This window comes from Ochlerotatus camptorhynchus, unplaced genomic scaffold (assembly GCF_037179485.1).
Source record: "Ochlerotatus camptorhynchus isolate MF236.1 unplaced genomic scaffold, CSIRO-AGI_Acam_v1.1 ptg000503l, whole genome shotgun sequence".
NCBI classification, from domain to species: domain Eukaryota; kingdom Metazoa; phylum Arthropoda; class Insecta; order Diptera; family Culicidae; genus Ochlerotatus; species Ochlerotatus camptorhynchus.
The window spans coordinates 958,126-979,558 of record NW_027040988.1 but is presented as its reverse complement, the minus strand read 5'-3'; the positions used below and the strand labels follow the sequence as shown (position 1 = coordinate 979,558).

Here is a 21,433-nt window from a genome sequence, read left to right as displayed (position 1 = left end):
TCAGTTTGTCAATTTATTGTCAATATATTGACATGTGTAATGGGCGCTTGGGGCATAAAAATCTCTGGTCACGTCTTCCTTCGGAAGGGAAGTAAAGCCGTTGGTTCCGGCCCATGGTTGTTGAATGGGTGCGATATCCAACGCAGGTGTGGAAGCTGCCTTCCTGCACATTCGATTGCCGTCAATAGATGGCAATCGATGTCCGTCGAGACCGACGTTAAATAAAGAAAAATGTTGCATGATCGACGCAACACAATACATTGGTGTGGGGATGCTCGCGAGGTAATACATTCGCGTGGGGATGCTCTCGAGAAACTCATTCCTATGGGCATCTGCATGGAGAGCGGAAGATATGAGCACCGATCGATGGCTACCTACTGGACGAGGCGACGATCTACAATGAGGAAGATTGACCTTCACCATCTTGTCGAAACGTGTCACTTACCCGTGTGTTCTAGTTTATTAAGTTCAAAATGTAGTGTTTAAGAATTAAAGTTACTTTTAATGTTAATGTCGTTTAAATTACGGAGCAAGTGTCTTAAAAATAAACTGAGTATTGTGCATGACCTAAAAAGGCAGACTGTTGTGTTTCGAAGTGATTTTGAGTAGAAACGAAAACCTATCATGGTTCCAAACAATTCATCCCTGCATGCACTCCGCAAGATGAGCATCGAACAGTGAGTCTTCCGTTATTCTCCACTGCTAAACTGTATACTGTATGCTAAACTGTATATATTTATTGATGATCAATCAATAACAGCTCTTAAGGTGTCCGTCCTAACCCGATTTCCCCTAGAGCCTTTATCATGGACTGATTCGCTCAAATAAAATTAAAGACAAAGTATACATTTCAACTCTTTGATTCGAAGTAGACTGTACAGAGCAACGGAAAGAGGAGGCAAACAAACAAGTATGATTAAGCATACTTTTTTAAGGAATTAATAATCGTTGACTGAAGTACTGGATATTATCCTCAATGTTCTAAGTATGCCAATGAGTTTCCTTCTTAGTTTTCTAGATATTTCTATGCAGTGCTATGCAGGTCAAAGCTCTTTTATTTTGAACTAAATGTCAGAGCGTTAGTGATTTTAATGCAATTAATGATTAATGATTACGATCACCAATCATGATTTTTTTTTAGAGATTAATCATTAATCATTAATCTTAATCATATGGCTCACATAATTTGATCATTATTAATTATTTATAATCATTGTAAATGAAATACACAATTGATTTGGTTGTTCCACTGGTTTTATGGAGATTTCGTTTTTATGGCTTTCTCAATCTAGGGTAATTCAAAAAGTTAGTTTTGCATTGCCCGACGTTTCGGCCGTTTATTGTGGCCTTTTTCAAGGGTAAACTAGAAAATATTACAACTTATAGAGACTACTACTAACATTAAGCATTGATATAACATGAACATACACAGTCTACCGTTTGGCAATGCAAAACTAACTGTTTGAATTACCATAGACTGAGAAAGTCATAAAAACGAAATCGAAATAAACAATGTATAATCATTCATCAGTCAAGAAAATCTTCAGATCATGTAGCACTGCTTTTATGATCGCTCTAAATTCACCTGTTTTCGAATTTTTATTATAGTCCTAGGAATCCTCTGAAGTTTTCTTCCATAGTTTTATTCAAAATTCACTTCAATATTCCTTCGAAAACTAGTGCAATTCAGCCCAGAAAATATTTTATTTTTTTTAAAAATAGCTTTAATTCATTCCAGAATGCACTAGAAATGGTTCTTGAAACTATCCTTGGAATTCCCTTGTTCTCAGAATACCTTCACAATAATACAAGAAAAATTCAATTTCATTCTTCTTGGAATTACCTTGGAACTAAGTCTTAAGAAAACACTTAGAATTTCTTTGGAATTTGACCTATTTTGTATCTGTACTTAGGATTAAATACCCTTTGAGATCTTCTCGTAATTTCCTTACAATTAGAACCCCATTGAAGTTCTTCTCAGAACTTTGACTTTGAATTCCTGTTGTTTAAAATACTTTCTACAATTCGCCTCGCATCGCATTAAGCAAGTTGCACAAATTCGTAGGTGGTACAAGTTCTAGACCATTGTTTGAGAGTATTGCCACTTCCGTCCGCCACCGTATTGAATGAGATGAGGGATTGTTCTCGGCCTAGATGGAAGTAGTACTCGAAATTACCTTGGAACTAAGTCTTAAGAAAACACTTTGAATTATGCTTAGAATTTCTTTGGAATTTGACATATTTTGTAACTGTACTTAGGATTAAATACCCTCTGAGATCTTCTCGCAATTTCCTTTGAATTAGAATCTTCCTCACAGTCATCTTGGGATTCTCCTCAGAACAACTTGAAATTATACTCAGACCCCTCCTAGAAATTCACCTGGAGTTAATTGTTCCTTAAAATACTTTCTACAATTCGCATCGAATCGCATTAAGCAAGTTGCACAAGTTCTAGACCGTTGTTTGAGAGCATTGTCACTTCTGTCCGCCACCGTATTTAATGAAATGAGGAATTGATCTCGGCCTAGATGGAAGTAGCACTATTTACAACAATCGATGACTTCTCTGGCCACGTCCTTGCATCTGCTGGAGATAGAGAGGATTGTTGGTTGGACACTTACTTAAGAGAGATACAGAGAATTCTATTACATCTCATAAGTGTAGCAGGAGTTTGGAGGCTTGTTAATGTGGAGGGTAAAGACATAGGATACGTTCGGTAAACGATGCTGGTAGATTTATAATAGCAATGGGAATAGAATAAGACATAGTGATAAATTGCAAGGAAGCGGACGGGCCTGGGATTGAATTTCCAACCTTCTGCTCAGTAAGCAGACATAGTAACCACTAAGCTACGGACTCCGTCTACCTTAACATTTTTTCTACAATTACCTTGAAATACTTGTCAAGACTCTTTTAGAGTTCTTCCTAGAACTATCTTAGAATTGTTTCATGAAATAAATTTTTTCCCGTTAAATTTTCCATTAATTTCCATTTTTTCAACAAATTTGTATAAAATTTTCATTCTTAAAAATATTGACTGAATCTTAAACAAAGTTACTGAATCTTTAAAATACAATCCAGTTGAAATTTCTTGTATATTTCCAAAGTTCATCATTTCATTTGTTCTAAAAAAGCAGTGCGAAGTATATTTTATCCCTATGAGTTATCGAAATCAACTTGCTTTTCAACACATTTTCAGGTAAATTGAAGCTTATCTATTATCAGGCTTAGTCTAAAAGTCTGAAATAAAAGATAATGCGCAGTAGGCTCTGTCCGAGAGCGGTTGGTTTTAAATTTGCTGTCACAAATTTTGTGTTTTCCGCGTGCTTTTTGGCTGGTTCCAATGCAAATAGAAATTCGTTTTCATTAATGTGAATAAATGAAGATTCTGAACAATATTGTGAATACTCCCGGACAAGAACTTGGTACAAATAGAATTGTTGCTGTAGGTCGTGCTAGCTGGTTTGTGTTTCGATGGGTTTTTCTTTTCGCGTGTCTGTGCTACAACTTCGCTTCCGGAAGAAAATTTACGTTTTTGGTGTTGGCGTTCTGGCCCCCCGATCAATAACCGGGATCTTCTTGTATCCTACCAATTCAAAACATGACCATGGCATCTAATTATTCCATAATAAAAAAAAACATTGTTTTAGCTGAAATGAGTATTTGCAAACCTTGATTCCACTACAGATGCCTATTATTCAACAGGACTCAACGAGAATCGAGATGACAAAGATTCAGCAACAAGGACACACATAAGCGGTGAGATCTAACTGATTACAACTAGATATAAAAATATGAAATGCAACCCACTAAATACGTGCCATATACAAAGCAGGAATTGCTTTGATGATGGAAGTGTACACGCAGTACCAATATATATTTTATATCGGTACTACGTGTATGCGGGGCTTGTTGTAAGTGAAAGTAACCTCGGAATGGACGTGAGCTACCAGGCATTCTGAAATGGGTTACTGAATCTCAACAGAGCTATCACCTTTCAACTTCCGGGCTAAAATTGTTTGCAATGGGATCAGTATAAGATAATAATAGATTATATTGCAAACATTTTTCTTCCATAAAAACACTGCCGGACAGTGGAAGTTGGATTGTATATACATACATACATACATAGTCGAAAAGTCTGAAATAAAAGTACAATTTGAAATGCGTATGTGAATAAATAAATTATCAATTACTACCATTAGGGTTATGATCTTATTTCCGTCGTACTAAATACAACGCACACAGCTTACCTCTCACTGATAAATTGAACTATTCCCATTTTGCTTGAAATTTAATCAATTTGACGTTAAACTCAGTTTAATCTTATCGAATGATTAAAAATTAATCCTCTCTTTCTAAAAAATAAGCATCTGATATTAATCCCAGTTTAATAATGGTTGATTAGATCGTAGATTATCTTTTTTTGAATATTTTTTAATCATTTTTAATTCTATTTTAAAATTTTTTGATTGAATTTTAATCTTTTTTGATTATATATCAGTATTGAAAAAGAATAAAATTTAATACTGGAAAGATTATTTCGATTTTAATCATGCATGACTACTGCCAAAGTAATCATGGCTCGGACTCAATAAGGTGAAGCGGGAAACTGCATACTTTTTAAGCTTTTTTGATTTAATTTACCTTTGAGTACTCCTTTTTGAACGGGTTTTAACAAACATTTGAATGTATCAATCAAATATGACTTCTATGATATTGTTGAAAATCTAAGACTGCTTCTTGATTCCAATTCCGTCATACGAGTTTACGAGATTCTGTCCAAACACATTGAAACGTCATTGGAATCACTTCGGCATACGGAGTGCTTTTTTTGTTTTTGAGAAGAATGGATGTAAATATTTATATTATTCGTTCATATAGGCTTTGTGTTGTGGTACAACACTTAACTATCGTATCAAACGCATGATTGATTCGTTCAAGTCGAAATCATTGACATATTTGATGTTTCTGTTCTATATGACGGAAATGGGCGCTTTTGCCGAAGTAGTGCTCTACCTTACCTGTAAAGTGGAAGTTCCATCGTAAAACGGGTAGAAGAAGACCACCAATTGGAGATGGTGGGTGCTTAATCTGAGTAATTTATGAATTGGCGATAATTTTGTTTTGCATTTCTTGCTTCATATCTTTCATTTAAAAAATGCCAATTTGACAAGAAATCTCTGGAAAAATCTTATACCCGACACACCGTACCGGCCGACCGTGTTTACTAACCCGTATTTCAATTACATTTCAAAGCCTCTAATAGATTCGTCTCCGCTTGCTGACTATGGGAAGCCAAAATTTACGACTATTTGGATTTTTTTCCATTCTTCTACTGCTGAACCCTTTGGTTCGGTGGAAATTCTTCCTCCTTTGGCCACCTTCGCAGTTGATCCCCGGAGGCAAGTAATTCGATCCCGAAAATCATAACTTATCCGAAAATTACCCCGCTCAAAGCACCGTTTGGGAATGTGCCAAAGAGCAGTGCAGTACCGTGTTTGAACTGCGAGGTCAGAGAGCATGAGAATTTCGATAAGTGGTGAAGCATGTTCTTGGCGCTCAGCACTGTGGCCACATGAATGACGGCGACCTTTTTTCCCGTCGGAATCCTGTCCGCATGAAAAATGGTGCTAACAGATTTCCACCGAAATGTGGCACGCTTCGGCAATAATAATAAAAATTAATTATCGCTTTCTTTCTCACTATTTTTGGGAATGGTGTGCGGTGAAAGGTACAGAACATTAAAGCGATTTATGCCGATTCATTAGAACGTTCGAATCCCGCAGCCGTTTGTGGCGATTTGTAAATATATGTTCACACTAATTGAGGGAAGTAAAGTGGTACTCACGTCTGAAGCCAGGTGTTTCCGGACTTCGTTCCGGACTGCATATCCGATCTCGATCTCCTTCTTCACTGGTTTGTCCTTCCATCGATTCATCCTTGGTTGGTGGAGATAACGATGCACATGCTGGACTCGACGAATCCGACGTCCGGAATGACTCCGAACCGGTACTACTACCGAACAGCAGCCCCTTTGAAAAGATATTCTGACATCACTTATCGTAAACTGTCCGTTTTGGCTGGGGATTTTAAAATCTTACTTGGTCGATGCCAAATCCGAGACATTTGGGCGGTGCGAAGGCCGACGGAAGCGGTAGATTCGAAGGGAACGGTTTCACAAATGCTCCCCCTCCACCGAAGGGGCTCGTACCGTTGGCTGTCGATACGGCTGGGTTTAGCGGGTGCAGGAAGTGTGGCTGGAAACCGTGCAGCAGATGGGCGCCGTAGCCACTCATTAGCGAAAGATGGTGCAGGTCTTTGGCGTCCGGGAGCTTGAAGGGGTGGTTATGATTGATTTGTTAATTTGACGAATGGACTACGGAGCGATGGATTCAACGTGGGCTTTATGGTGTAAAATGGAGCAAATGAACGTGTTTTCGAAGTTTGAGTGTGCTGAGGTTGGAGTAATTTGTCTTCACCTTTCCCCCATTCATGTTGGACGTTTCATAAGAAGGAATTTAATGTGTCAGTGATAGAAGCAGATCAGTTTAAGATTTACGTTTTGCTTAACTTTTGCTTAGAATTTATCAAAATGAGAGAATGGTACACGTTTCAAAAAATTTCTTTATCGATTTTTTTTATATTTTACTTTAATTTTTTTTTTAAATGCTACGTGCACGAGGAAGGAGTGATCTATGGCCCCGGTATCGCCGATTAACCGTAAGTTCCAGAAATCATCAATCATCACAAAACCCAAAACTTTAAACGCGTTTTTCTCGAAATGGTGTTTTCCAAATTGGCGGGAAAGATAACTCAAAAAGTTCTCATCCAAATGACTTGAAACCTAGCGCATCTTAAAGGAAATAGATTTTTTACTTTATGTGAACCACTGATATCATGAAAAAATTAACAATAAATAATTTTCAGGTCTGCCTAAAGAGGAAAGAAGTGAAAAATCAACTTTTTTCCAGATATTTTTTTCTAAATTTTCAAATCGTTTTTTTTTGGTTTTAGAGTTTCACATAGAACAAAAATCTTTTCTGAATAAGGTCCAATTGATAAAAGTAAGTTTTGTCCATTTTTCAGGTCTCTAGAACGCCCGCCAATTACCAATCCCCACCGGAGGCAACCTCCTTCCGATGTGACCCCAAGGAGCCACAGAGGTCACACACCAATGAAAAAAATCTCAAATGAAAAGGAAGATATAAGCAATTTAATGCAAAGAACCCCAAACGTTTGCGTTGTTTCATTTGCTCACAAAAATTCCGAAAATCGTCGAGTTTTTGATGTGTTACTTGTATTTCCCCCCTTAAAGCGTAAGAAGGAGTTTATGTTCAGGTAAGGGGCGGTTTGAAAAAAGTTGAACTTTATTACAAAACAATTTAAAATCGAATAAATTTTAAGCTTTATTATAATGCACTTAGATATCCGTGCAACTTACAAAATTAACGTAAACTTTGATATTTTTGATAAAAGTTGGGCTAATTTCATTCAAAGTTCAGTTTGGTTTTCGTAAAATATAAAATGATCAGTTTTGGACCAATTATGTTTGCATTTAGTGTATATTTGAAAACTGTGATAATTTTCTTCTAAAGTTACGGTTGTTTTTGTCAGTAATGGTCAAAAATTGTGAAAATTTCTTTCGACCTCCCACTAGATTTCCGTTGTTGGAAGTTGTGATTAATTTCGATATCGTTAATCATTATGATCAAATTCATTCAAACTTGTGACCAGTTTATTTAGTAATTGTGACTAATTTTTTTTATTGAAGTTAGGCATTCCAATGCAGGCTGTGGGCTTATTTGTATATTTTTAACAATCTCTAACCAGTTACGGTTAATTTATTTGTAAAAATACATGATCAATTAATTTGAAAGTTAGAACCGGTGCTTACTTACGCTGTGTTCATTTTTGTTGAAATTGATGAATTTTTTTGATCAATTTCGATCATATTTGCTATAACCACTGGCGTGCACAGCCCTTTTCATTTTGGGAGGCATGCCTTCCAAAAATGGGCGCTTTACAGCTTTGAGGGCGCTAATAATTTTGAAGAGGTAATGTTTACTTACTTACATTTTCCTTGCTTTCCAGATTTCCACAATTTTTTTTGAACATTTTTGAGGTTTAACGAAACTTTTAAAAACTGTTGTTTGTTAGACACATATCTTATTAAAAATTTAGTTTATAAGGTAAATAATTTAACACTGAGACGAAAATCTCTGTAAAATAATTCATCCACTGAATTATGTTTTGAACTCCACGTCCAAGTACAAGAGATTTTCGATGCAGCTTTGAAACTTTCAATGCACCAAAAGCCAACCATGTAGCTAACACTAAATTTAAGGCGGTTTCACAAGAATGACCTTCCTGGAATCCCAATTGTTCCGGTATCAACAAACAGTTACTATTTAAATATTCTAACAGCTGGCCTTTTACAACAAGTGCCAAAATTTTCTCAAATACGTGCAACATGTTGATGGGACGAAACTTTTCGGGTGTCCCAACCAGTTTTTGTATAGGAACTAAAGATTCTTTCCAAATTTGAGGCACGTGCCCAGATTGCAATGATTGATTAATGAGGTCCAGCTCTTGAATAAAGGGTGATACGGTCAAAATTTGGTCAGTATCAACTTGACGTATTTCTTTCAATTTTGCATTTAAAAAACCTGAACACCCCTCATTTTGAAGGTGTGTGTGTGTAGAATGTTGCTCCTATTTTGATTTTGGAATTCACTCTTCAGTTGTCAAAATGCCGTGCAAGCAAGAAGAGCAGCGTATCAAAATTTTGCTCGCGCATCGCGAAAATCCGAGCTACTCGCACGCAAAGTTGGCAAAATCGCTAAAAGTTGCCAAATCAACCGTTACAAATGTAATTAAAGTGTTTGGGGAACGTTTGTCGACAGCCAGGAAGTCTGGATCGGGGGGAAATCGAAAACCGGAAGCCGCTGAGACGACAAAGAGAGTTGCCGGTAGTTTCAAGCGAAACCCTAACCTCTCTCTCCGAGATGCCGCAAATAAGCTGGGTGTATCGTCTAAAACCGTGCATCGAGCCAAAAAACGAGCCGGACTATCGACTTACAAGAAGGTAGTGACTCCAAATCGCGATGATAAACAAAATACGACGGCCAAAGCGCGATCCCGGAGGCTGTACACGACGATGCTGACGAACTTTGACTGCGTGGTAATGGACGACGAAACCTACGTCAAAGCCGACTACAATCAGCTTCCGGGATAGGAGTTTTATACGGCAAAAGGAAGGGGAAAGGTAGCAGATGTTTTCAAGCACATGAAACTGTCAAAGTTCGCAAAGAAATATCTAATTTGGCAAGCCATCTGTACCTGTGGCTTGAAAAGCAGCATTTTCATAGCTTCCGGGACTGTCAATCAAGAAATTTACGTGAAAGAGTGTTTGAATAAACGTCTGCTGCCTTTCCTGAAGAAACACGGTTGTTCCGTACTGTTTTGGCCGGATTTGGCATCTTGTCATTACGGTAAAAAGGCCATGGAGTGGTACGCCGCCAACAACGTGCAGGTGGTTCCCAAGGACAAGAACCCTCCCAACACGCCAGAGCTCCGCCCAATTGAGAAATACTGGGCTATTGTCAAGCGGAACCTAAAGAAGACCAAAAAAACTGCTAAGGGCGAGCAGCAGTTCAAGGCAAACTGGCTTTCTGCGGCGAAGAAGGTGGACAAGGTGGCTGTACAAAATCTGATGGCAGGGGTCAAGCGTAAGGCCCGGCAATTCGGATTTGGAAAAGCGGAAGCCTAACTGAATATTTTTCCTGAATTTTATACTAATTGAACTTGAAAAAGAAATTTAATTTGATTTTTTAAATAAACGATTTCACCGATTTACACGCGTTTTCCCTTGACCAAATTTTGACCGTATCACCCTTTAACTCTAGCATTATCATTATCTACTCCAGCCGTTTTTCCTAAAGAAAAGCATATATTTTTTAAGTTCATCTAATGTAATTGGGTGAAAACCATCAAATCTACAGTTCATATTAATCGGCTGTTTTATTTCATCCGGTACATCGACCAGTTCACCCATGCTGTAGTGCCCCCTGTTGCATCAGAGATATTTAAACCACACATACAATTTTCTTATTTTTCAAACGCCCTCCAGAAACATGCATATCATCAAAGTCAGCAAGAAACAATCAAATTCAATTCAAATTGAATTGCTTCAGTGACATTGAATCCAACAATTACAATTTCATCAAACATTACAAACGCTTTTCAGTTGCATAAGTATCATCAAAGTTTGAAATAAAACTCAAACAATTCCAATTTCAGGAAACGAAAATTAAAAAATAAAAATAAAATTCAACTACAGACTACTTGCTTCAGTGACATTAAACCAGCAGTTCAAATTTCATTAAACATTATAAACGCCTTTCAGTTGCATAAGTATCATGAAGGTATCAAAAAGAAATTAAATGAAGATTCCTAACGCCTTTTATTGCAAATCAATAATTACAATTGCAGGAAACAAAAACTAAAAACTAAAAAATAAAATCAAATTCATGTTAAGACCCCCAGCGCCCCTTGTTGCTTCAAGAACATTAAAACCAACATTTCCAATTTATTCAACAATTATAAATGGAGGAGTTGGTTGGAAATGCTAACATGAAGCTTTAGTGTGATAATTTATTAGCTAGAGAATGATCTTTTAGAAGAGACTAGGTGGATAGTTCCGTTAGAGTACGGCAGTATGAAAATTGAATAGAAGTTGAAAATGAGCGAAGGGCCATTAATGCGACAGTTTTTTTTGCCTGTAGACTTGGAGACATACGTCAAGTCTCCGCGCACATCGTACGGGTTAGGCAAAAGATGTGCGTCTATCTTTGAAAACTGTCGCATTAATGGCCCTTCGCTCATTTTCAACTTCTATTCAATTTTCATACTGCCGTACTCTAACGGAACTATCCACCTACTCTCTTCTAAAAGATTATTCTCTAGCTAGATCATTATCACACTAAAGCTTCATGTTAGCATTTCCAACCAACTCTGAAAATCGCTAACTTCGCGTATGAAGTAACATAAAAACACTTTGAAAATTATAAATGCTTTCCAGTTGTATTAGTATCACCACCAAAGTATACAAATATCAAATTCAATTAAAGACCCCTAGCGCCCCCTGTTGCATTAGAGATATTTAAAACCACACATCCTATTCCCCATTTTTCAAACGCCCTCGACGAGCATGTGCATCTTAAAAATAAACACAAAAAATTAAATTCAATTAAATACCCCTAGCGCCGCCTGTTACAAACTAACAATTCTAATTTCAGGAAACAAAAATTAATAAATAAAATCAAATTCAACTGAAGACCCCTAGCGCCCCTTTTGCTTCAAGGAAATTAAAAGTAAAAATTCAAATTTTCTCAAACTTCACAAACGCCTTAAATTTGCATTAGTATCATTAAAAAGAAATAAAAGTAGATACTCTTAACTTTCATAGATATAATACTAGAAACGCGGTTGAAATAAGAACACCACATTTCTTGACTTGTGCTTCACAAAATTCATTATATTATAAAGGAATAAATGTTTTCAATTCGATGCCTAGACATATCAAACATTTAGCAACACTTACAGAATTTAAAAGACACTGCATTTCACACGTTAAAACTGTCTTTTGAACAGTTATCCAGTGATTTTTTTTATGAATTGACAAATTATGTATCTTGACGAAGTTATCTCTAACGGATTATTTTATATGGATAGCTGTCATAACAACTTTTTAATAATTATTGTAGCACTGCGAAAACTATTTCTGTTCGCCACGAGGGTGATGATGGATTTTTAATATATGATTTTATAGTAGATTAATTAAAAAAAAAAGTAGTAACATTTGATAAAAAAAATGCAATTTTGAAGCTTATTTGGAAGATACTTTGAGTTAGTAGTAAGTTTTCTGGCAAATGTTGGGGGTTCGTGAGCATTCCTGACATTGCTGAAAATTATGATAGCATCAGATTGCGGGGTTGCTAGTGTAATAGGATGCTTTCTTGATTGCTTGTAGTACTTATGAATATTTTAGGTGGACAAAAAGGCAAACTAAGAGGTGGACGCCTGAGCTTTTCCACATTTATATTGCTGTGAAGCAACTGTAAACTCTAGAGGGAATTTATATCTGTAACTGAAACCAGTTCGATTTTGTTTGCCAACCTGGTTAAAATGTCATATTCAATTATCTTAAAGATAAATCGTCCAGCTCAAACCTTTGTAGGGGTAAGAGGTGGGACCATCATCATAATGCAAACCATTTAAATTTGTGAAAAAAATCAAAACGCCTTCCAAAAGCATGTATATTATCAAAGAAAAAAATATTTAAAATTAAATTCATTTAAAGGACCATCAAATATTACAAACGCCTTCCAGTTGCATTGGTATAATCAAAGTATGAAATACAATAAAAATAAAGACTCCTACACTTATAAAAATACAATGATTATTTTATGTGCCACAGACATGAATTTTTGCAATGTGATAAACAAATGATATATATGTGTCAGACACATAGTTCTTATGTATACACATAAAATTCATGTGTAACCACACATACTATTGATTTAACTCATACATTTCATGTGCACTTCTGACTGGATTCTGTTTATGTGTGGACACATGAAAATCATGTGGAATTTTACATCGAAATTCGCCAAAAAAAAAATATGTTGAATTTTATGAGTGTAGCGCCCCCAGTTGTAAACTAACCATTCTAATTTCATGAAACATTCTAACAGCATCCAGTAGCATGCATGTCATCAAAGTAAAATATATATATATAATTTAATCAAATACCTCTGGTGCCCTCCTGTTGAATCAGAGATATTAAAAAACACACTTTCAATTTCCTTATTTTCCAAACGCCTTGCAGTTTTATGAGTATCATCAAAGTAAACAAACAAATCAATTTTAAATTAAATACTCCTGGCGCCCCCTGTAGCTTGTTGTTATTACAAAATAAAATCATCATTTTTAATTCCTCCGCCGAATTTGCTTTTGCATCAAAATAAGAAAATAAATCAAGTTTTTAAAGATTGTTTTGTGTGAAGGCATTTAAACTAATAATTACAATTTTGTCAAACACTTCATGACTTCCCATGGCGGCTGTCTCAGAGAACTTATATTTTTTTTGTTCAACTTACTGATACATCACAAGAAAGGTGTGTGTTATGTTTATGGAATTTTGATTGAGTTTTCCAACATCTAGGATTTCATGGATTAAGAAGCCCCAATTTAGACTTGATTGCAGATCTTGAATTTATAATCAATTCCATGATCCTAGAAGAATATAAAAGTAAAGATTCCAGTCTTAAAACAGGCTTTAGGATTCTGGAGCTTAGTATTGAAGGCCACATAATTAAAAATATACTCAAAGAAAGACTTGAAAACACATAGAATTTATTTTTTAGGATTAAAGGGTTAAACTTTTCAGATCCTAGAACTCCAAACTTGGATAAATTTTGGAGATTGAGCCTCGTGCGCGTAACATCTCTGATCACGCCTTCCTTCGGAAGGGAAGTAAAGCCGTTGGTCCCCGGTTCATGAATTGATGGATCGATAGGTAGGTTCCAGGTGTGGGAGATGCCTCCTTGGCGTCGGTAGCATTGGTGCTCAGTACGGAAAACAAGATCGACGGAAAACAAATCCCCGGTTTTCCCCTATACGCGAGAAACGATTTTCTCCAATAGAATCAGCTTCTGGAATAAGCTTCTAGAATAAGCTTCTAGAAAAAGATGCTAGAACTAGTTTCTGGAATAAGTTTATATAATAAGCTACTAGAATAAGCTTCAAGGATATGCTTCTTAAATTAGCTTCTAGAATATGCTTTGCGAATAATCTTCAAGAATACGCTTCTAGGATATGATGATAAAAGATGATTCTAAAAAAAAGCTTCTTAAACTTATAGCTTATAGACGCTTCTATTGGAAGCTCATTCTAGACACTTGTAAGCCGCTTCTAGGTTCTAGAATGAGCTGTTAGGATAAGTTTATAGAATATGCTACTAGAATAAGCTTCAAGGATATGCTTCTTGAATTAAATTCTAGAATATGCTTTGAGAAAAGCTTTCAAGAGTACGATTCTAGAATAAGCATCTAGAATAAGTTTCTAAAAGATGATTCTAAACAAAAGCTTCTTAGCTTATATCTTATAAATGCTTCTATTGGATGTTCATTCTAGATGCTTGCCAGTTCCTCCGCTCCTCTAATTAATAAAAGTACCGTAAGTAGAGGAACAAAGCTATTTTTTTAGTTTAATTTTTATACCGTATAAAATTAAACGTAAAACAAATCTCGCTTTCAATGAAATCGATTTGATTAGCTGGTGAAAATTTAATTTGCTGTGTTTGAATTCGCACCATTCGACTCATTAGACGCAATTGCACAAATATCAAATATATTATCACTATTGATTCCCACTTGTTACCCAGTGGGATGCCCTCAACCACGTGTGATCTATTATTCGGTTGGTGTGCTTGGGTATGTGCCATTAGTTTTTGTTTTGCTTAATGATTTATTTGATAAGGCTCAATCAAATTAACTTTACAGAGCCGAAGTTCACTAAACAAAACATCGTAAACCTATAGTCGAAAGATACAGCACAATAAACACTTTATCTTCCGCTATCCAATAAGCCACCTCCAACAGAAGGGGATCCGCTTCCAATGGTTTTATTGTAAGGCAGTACCGCCAGGCTTCCATTGCAGCAAGGGACGCAAAACGTGGTCATCACTCACACACTCATCATGAAATGGTTGCTTTCCAAAGTCGACGACGCGTTGACTGAAAGAACTGCTGATGAAGAACAATGAGGAGGACCACACAATGGTTGTTGCCGAGTAAACAGACGATCGCGTGACACACATCGAGAGTGGCCTGCTCGTCGGCAGCCGAGTGAACACTCAGTGTGCGATGAGTGATGTGAAGCATTTGTTTGTGTTGAAACAGCTTCTTAAAAAAAATAGATACCGCTATCGCGATCGATGTAGGCTAAGCTTGCTAATGCTAAGCATGTGGCTAATTTTGCTGTGTTTGGAAAAGTCGTTCACGATTTCTATGGTCAAATATGCTGCAGCATGCTATGCTTTAAGTGTATTAAGATTTATTTCGATAATTATACGAGATGCTTAGCTGGGAGACGACGATCCTACACAGCAAAAATACATTTTAATATAACATCCAAGAGGATGCACTTGAATCATGTCGAAAATCTCATGTAATTTTTATGGCCACAAAAATAAACAAATGCAGTAAAAGCAGCGTTATGTCAGTTCATGCACTGTATTAATGATAATTTTGTCCTTTTTGCACCATATTTTCGACACGATTGTAGTGGAGCCACTTTAATGTGATATCAAAATTATTTTTTTGCTGTGTAGGCCGCTATTGTAGAAAATCGTTACTACTAAAACTCGGGTGGAACGGGACGGAACAAGTAAGATGTTAAGTAATATGACGTACGCTTGATCGGGTTTCGAAAACATTGTTTATTGGTTTCGGGGACGTAATTTTATTTGAATAGCTTCTTCTACTCGGGCTTCAACGATCGTCGGTCATAGCTTGTTGTCATGTAAGGAGCAGAGTGGCCTTAGAGCGACCGTTTTCGCTTACTGAGAAGATCGTGGGTTAGAACCCAATCCCTTTACATTACTGAGTTGATAGGGTCGCATCATTTGCTTACCGCAGCATTTTTCCAGATCTGATTCACCCTTTCCACTAACAAAAATGTCCTTTCCGTGACAACCGTTGAGATGCAGAGTACTCTAGTAACAACGAATGTCAAATTAACAATCCTTTCCTTCCTTGATGACCGTTAGGACGTGGCCAGTGCCGTTATCGATCTTGAAGGTACTGTTTCACCGGTAGTTACACATGGAGAATGGACCCAAGCCCCATTCATAGTGAAAACTTCGCTGGATCTGGTCAATCACGGAGTAGCAACTACGAATAGTATGGTGAACAATGCTCATGCTCATGATATCATGCTCAATATTTGAACTCACAAATAGCATAGTAATGATAAAATTTTCTTCATTTAAACAATCATTTACCAAGAAATACAACAACTTAACCGAAATCACATGATTTGTCAAATTATGCTTTTATTTTAGAGTTCTACTGTTATTTTGTGACCACATGACCAGCCACATAAAAATTCTTCTTGCTCTTCTACGCATTTCAAACTTATTGCTTATAGCATGATAGCTTATTGGGTGCTCTCAACTTAGTGTTCTAGATGCACTTTCACAGCAATTAATTGAGAGTTTTCGATGCCTGTACCATTGTGCATTAGTATAATTGTGTGACAAGTAGAACCATACTTTATTTTCCAACCCGAAAAATTCATAGACCGGACTGGAAAGCGAACCAAGCCACCTCCAGCATGGTTTTGCTTTGTAGCGGCGCCTTTACCGACTGAACTAAGGGAGACCCTAAAACATATAAACCATCAATATTACGTTTTTGTGTCTAAACTTGTCTCGATGTTCTAGATAAAAAAATGTTATTGCTTTCCAAAGTTCGATTGGCAGTAAACATAATTTTAAATTGAAGCGGTTCATTGATCCGAAAATCACACGGTTTCATAATGCCGCATAGCAGAAATGAATAAAAAAAACGCAATTAACAATTTTCCCTTAACACATTACGCTTCCCAAATGACACACGAGTTGTTTTGTCAATTTGATTTAGAAAAATATTAATGTAATAACAGATCAATGATAGAATAGGAAATACCAGACTCAAAATATTTTATCATCACCGAAAAAAGAATAGCTTTGCACATTTTTATAAAATAAAAGAGTTTTTGATTGATTTTCGTCATTTTAATCCATACAAAGTGAGATCAATTGGAATATTAAAAAAAGCTACATCACAACAGAAAAATTTAATTTAGGTGTTTCAACAAGGAACATCTATATTTTTTAGGCAAAATAAAAACAAATAACTGCTTAATTTTTCGGCAGGGTAATAGTAGCAAAACGATGGAAATACACATTACAAGTTAATCTATCTATATCACCTCGGTGTAATAGCATGTAGGATTAAGATCTAATTTCCACATACTAAGCATAACCCGCACTTTACCTCTCTTTATCGAACGGGTTTGAACAAAACATTGAATCGTGCCTTTAAAGACTACTTCCGAATTTATTTACCATTGCATACGTACCGTTAGATATGATATCTGGATAAACTGACGCAATTGGTTAAGGCGACGATGGATCGAGTGATATGCATTGTTTGAGTATCGAGGACACTCTGGAGTCCCTTTGAATCTCGAAGGGGGTTACGGCAAGGCGATGGACTTATTTCATGTCTGCTATTCAACATCGCGTTAGCAGGTGTGATCAGAAGATCTGGGATAGAGATCATGGCACGGAACTTTGAGACGATGGCGGAAACGTACATCAGACTGAAGGTTGAACCTAGATGGATTGGACTTGCCATCAACGCATCAAAGACAAAATACATGAAAGGAAGAGGTTCTAGGGAAGACAATGTTAGCCTCCCACCTCGAGTTTACGGTTACGAAATAGAGGCGGTCGATGAGTTCGTGTATTTGGGCTCACTGGTGACCGCCGAAAATGATACCAGCAGAGAAATTCAAAGACGCATTATGGACGCATTATAAAATTCGCCGTCGCACGAAGCTGACTATTTACAAGACGCTGATTAGACCGGTAGTCCTCTACGGCCACGAGACCTGGACTATGCACGTGGAAGGCCAACGCGCCCTTGGTGTTTTCGAACGGAAGGTGTTGCGTACCATCTACGGTGGAGTGCAGATGGACGACGGAACGTGGAGGAGGCGAATGAACCACGAACTGCACCAGCTGCTGAGAGAACCATCCATCGTATATATTACAAAAATTGGGCAACTACGGTGGGCTGGGCACGTCGTAAGAATGCCGCACGACGACTCAGTGAAACTGGTTCTCGAAAGCGACCCAACAAAAACAAGAAGAAGAGGCGTGCAGCGGGCAAGGTGGATCGACCAAGTAATAGGCGACCTGCGGACCCTTCGCAGACTACGAGGCTGGCGAAGTGTGGCCATGGATCGAGTAGAGTGGAGACGACTTCTTCGGACAACAGAGGACAACAAGGCCTTAGCCGTTAGATTCGATAAAGAGTCACAAATTGTTGAGAGATTGTTAAAAATCTAACGCTGCTTCTTGATTCCAATTGCGTCATACGAGTTTCAATTCCGTCCAAACACATTGATATTTTTTTGGATTCAATTCGTCATAAGGATGAAGGCATGCGAATTGGATTTACTAAGAGCGCTACATTTGTTTTTGAGACGAATCGATTTAAATATTGATATTATGAGTTATTATACCCTTTGTTTTGTAGTAATTGAACTTAACAATCGTACCAAACGTATGCAATTTGACTCGTTCAAGATGAAATAAATTATTTTCTTTATGTTGCTGCTCAATATGACGGAAATAGACAATTATGCAAAAGTAGTTCTTTACCCTATGTGAATTCGTAAAATATTACAATTTCGCTGTTTATTTTCACAACTTATTCTCCCTTTTGTGTTGTACATAGACGTTTGCATCGAAATCTCCTTTTGTGCGAAATGCGCAATATGTAAAGATAAGCAAGATTTGTTTGTATTTTAAACAACATTTTGTTAAAATATAAATATCTTTACTAATAATCTCAGACCCTTTTTATAACAACGTAGTATAAATTTTTTAAATTTATTTTTCTGATGTCGGCCGACCGATCGCGTAATGCTAGAGAGCAGTAGGAAAATAAAATTTTATACCTTGAGGCCTCAACAGAAACTATCATGCGTCCTCCATCGAAAGCTTCATATCTCTGGCTTGCCATAATGTCACATTCAAGGCCGCTCATTCAATATACTCATTCAAAGTTTCTTATTTGATTTGATCAAAATTGTTTGCGTATCTCGCGTGGTTTTCTACTGTCATCGAGTATTATCAAAGTAACCCCAAAACAAAAATCTGACGTTCGATCATAAGACAATAAAAAAAAATTCAAATGCAATAATTCCTGGTAAACATGTTACCAACGAATTAACTCTAGGATCCCCGTACTTGTTTTAAAAAATAAAAATTTGAAAACATTCATTGTTGTTAAAAATATTTAGAATATACTTCAAGAAACTATCAAAGTTACCCCGTTTTACGGTACATGGTACTGAATTTACTTTTATTCTAACCCCTGAACCATCGGAGTGGTTTCGGTGTATTTAGACATGAGCGTGCCTGTGCGGAGCGGAGCGGAACGGGATTTGTGTTGGTATGAGAGAGACAACTAGTACTAGTTGCTTCTTTCATACCACCGCAAATCTCGATCATATCTAAATTCACCTTAAGGTTCAATTTACTTTGATGCTTTTTCGAAAAATTCAAGAGCAGTTTTTTTTGACGCATTAGTTCAGATTGCAAAATGCTCGCACTATTCGATTCCTTTTGCTATTCTACACAAAATGACGCGAGCTTTTAGGAATCTGAAATAATGCGTCGAAAAAAACTGCTTTTGATTTTTTTGAAAATGCATCAAAGTAAATTGAACCTTAAGCATGGCACCAGTTAGTATATTATGTGGCAATCACATTGACACCGTAAAGGCTCGAAATCTCGACACTCAGTTCACAAATTCGTGCACTTTCAAAAGTTCATTATCTCTGCCTACTATTCTTAAAATGACACGTACATTTTATCATGGTCTTTTAGTATCGTTCTGAATAATCACACACATTTATTATGTTCCAATTCATTAACTACGGCCGATTTTGAGAGGATCTAGTCCCCCCTCTCGCGTAGACAATCGTTCATTCAATTTTTTGAAAATTTGTATAGACCGTACATACTCCTGCCAACCTCCCCCCTAAAAGTGTCTACGTAGTTTATGTACAGCCTGTACAGTAGACGAATTATTTAGTAATAAATTAAATGACTGGATTTTATGTCCACGGAAATACAGAAAAAATCCATAACGAAAACGTCCTTCACAGGACCGGGAATCAAATTCGCTGTCCTCGACAAGGTGCAGCGCGCCTTTATTGACTACAATATAGGAGGCTCCATGGCTGTGATGCCACTTCGCATGTTCCAGGGATCAATTATCTGCTACTGGAAAACATAATAACATACACGCAGCAAACATGGTGATGCAAATTTAATGCCTTAAATCGATATTAATTCCCTAAAACTCGAAGTAGCCGTGCATGTGCCTATGATTTGTGGACGCTGGATCGTATCGTATTAAATGTTCAAATAGTTGATTTTTCTTCCCTATATAATCACTGCTAAGATATCCGAACTAAAGTAAATGATGATTCATTACGACTCCAATTCCCTAGTAATTCCCAACCACGTTTGAAGATTGCGATGAATATAAACAGAACTTCGTTCGAATATTTAACTCCATTTACACCATACAGCACCTTTAGATGAGAAAATTTCCAATGAACACCAAGACAGGCTTTTCCTAACATACATGGGAATTGAATGGTCTCTGAATGCGTAGTGCGTCACTTAATCCATTCGCTGCCTGGGAGAACACGACTAATGCAGGCGATGACATGTGCGCCGATCCATAGCTGGGATTATCCATTGCACGATCACAGGCAATTGCACTTCTCTTATCAACAAAGGATGATGGCTAACAGTGTCACTAACATTGGTCAACATTTACGCACCAAACAACTGTCACAATAGTTTCGCAATTTCTGCTCACAGGATTTTGTTTCGCAGTTTTCCGTTGAAATCGCAAAACTGTATCAAACTGAAGGGTTGCTAATCATAAACACTACAAATGTACACTAGTAAGCTCGATGGATTGTGCAACACGATCATGAATCAATGGCTTCACATGCTCTTCCCCATTCCACTGATCTATCACTATACACTGGACGTCACCGGATATCACAACTAGCTCGCGTATGAACTGCAACTAAATCTAATGTTACTCACTGAACTGCAGTTCGGTGGACAGTTGCCCAAGGTAGTCATTTAAAATGTTCACTAAACACGGAGAGCTTCACACTAAGCACACTCACACTCACGATGACACGATATGGCTCCCCAGTAGTCCAACGACGTCGTGGGAGCTCCCTCAAATAAGGGGTGGGGAACCGAGGGGGTAGATGCGCGGTGGTAACCGTACACTCTAGCACAGGGGGTGGGGTTGGCTCAAAAGTAGAACGAACGCTGTCGTGTTGTCACAATTAACTAACTCGCGGCGGCGACGGCAAACGGGCAGTAGCAAAAACGAAAATCACGTCCTTCCGCAACTGACACCTGAGATGTACTGAAGTTGTAACGCAGATGCATGCTATCAATCCTCAATGGTAATGGGCTGCATAGTACGCCTGAGTGCAAGCAGGACGGAGTGAGCGAGAGGCATATATCGATCCAACCAGTTCAGATATG

General features: G+C 37.3%; 1 protein-coding gene across 6 annotated transcripts in view; it reads right to left on the bottom strand.

The window, feature by feature from the left end:
* The window catches only part of tey (teyrha-meyrha), a 114,490-nt gene extending 93,710 nt beyond the window's left edge, over positions 1–20,780 (bottom strand). For all 6 annotated transcript variants that reach the window (XM_065235756.1, XM_065235755.1, XM_065235758.1 and 3 more), the window contains exons 1-3: positions 20,499–20,780; positions 6,105–6,335; positions 5,852–6,050 (exon numbers count right to left, since the gene is read on the bottom strand). In XM_065235756.1, the coding sequence (XP_065091828.1) occupies positions 5,852–6,050; positions 6,105–6,335; positions 20,499–20,615 (547 nt within the window). In that variant the 5' untranslated portion in view covers positions 20,616–20,780. The remainder of the gene's footprint in view (positions 1–5,851; positions 6,051–6,104; positions 6,336–20,498) is intronic.
* Positions 20,781–21,433: the final 653 nt, after the last annotated feature.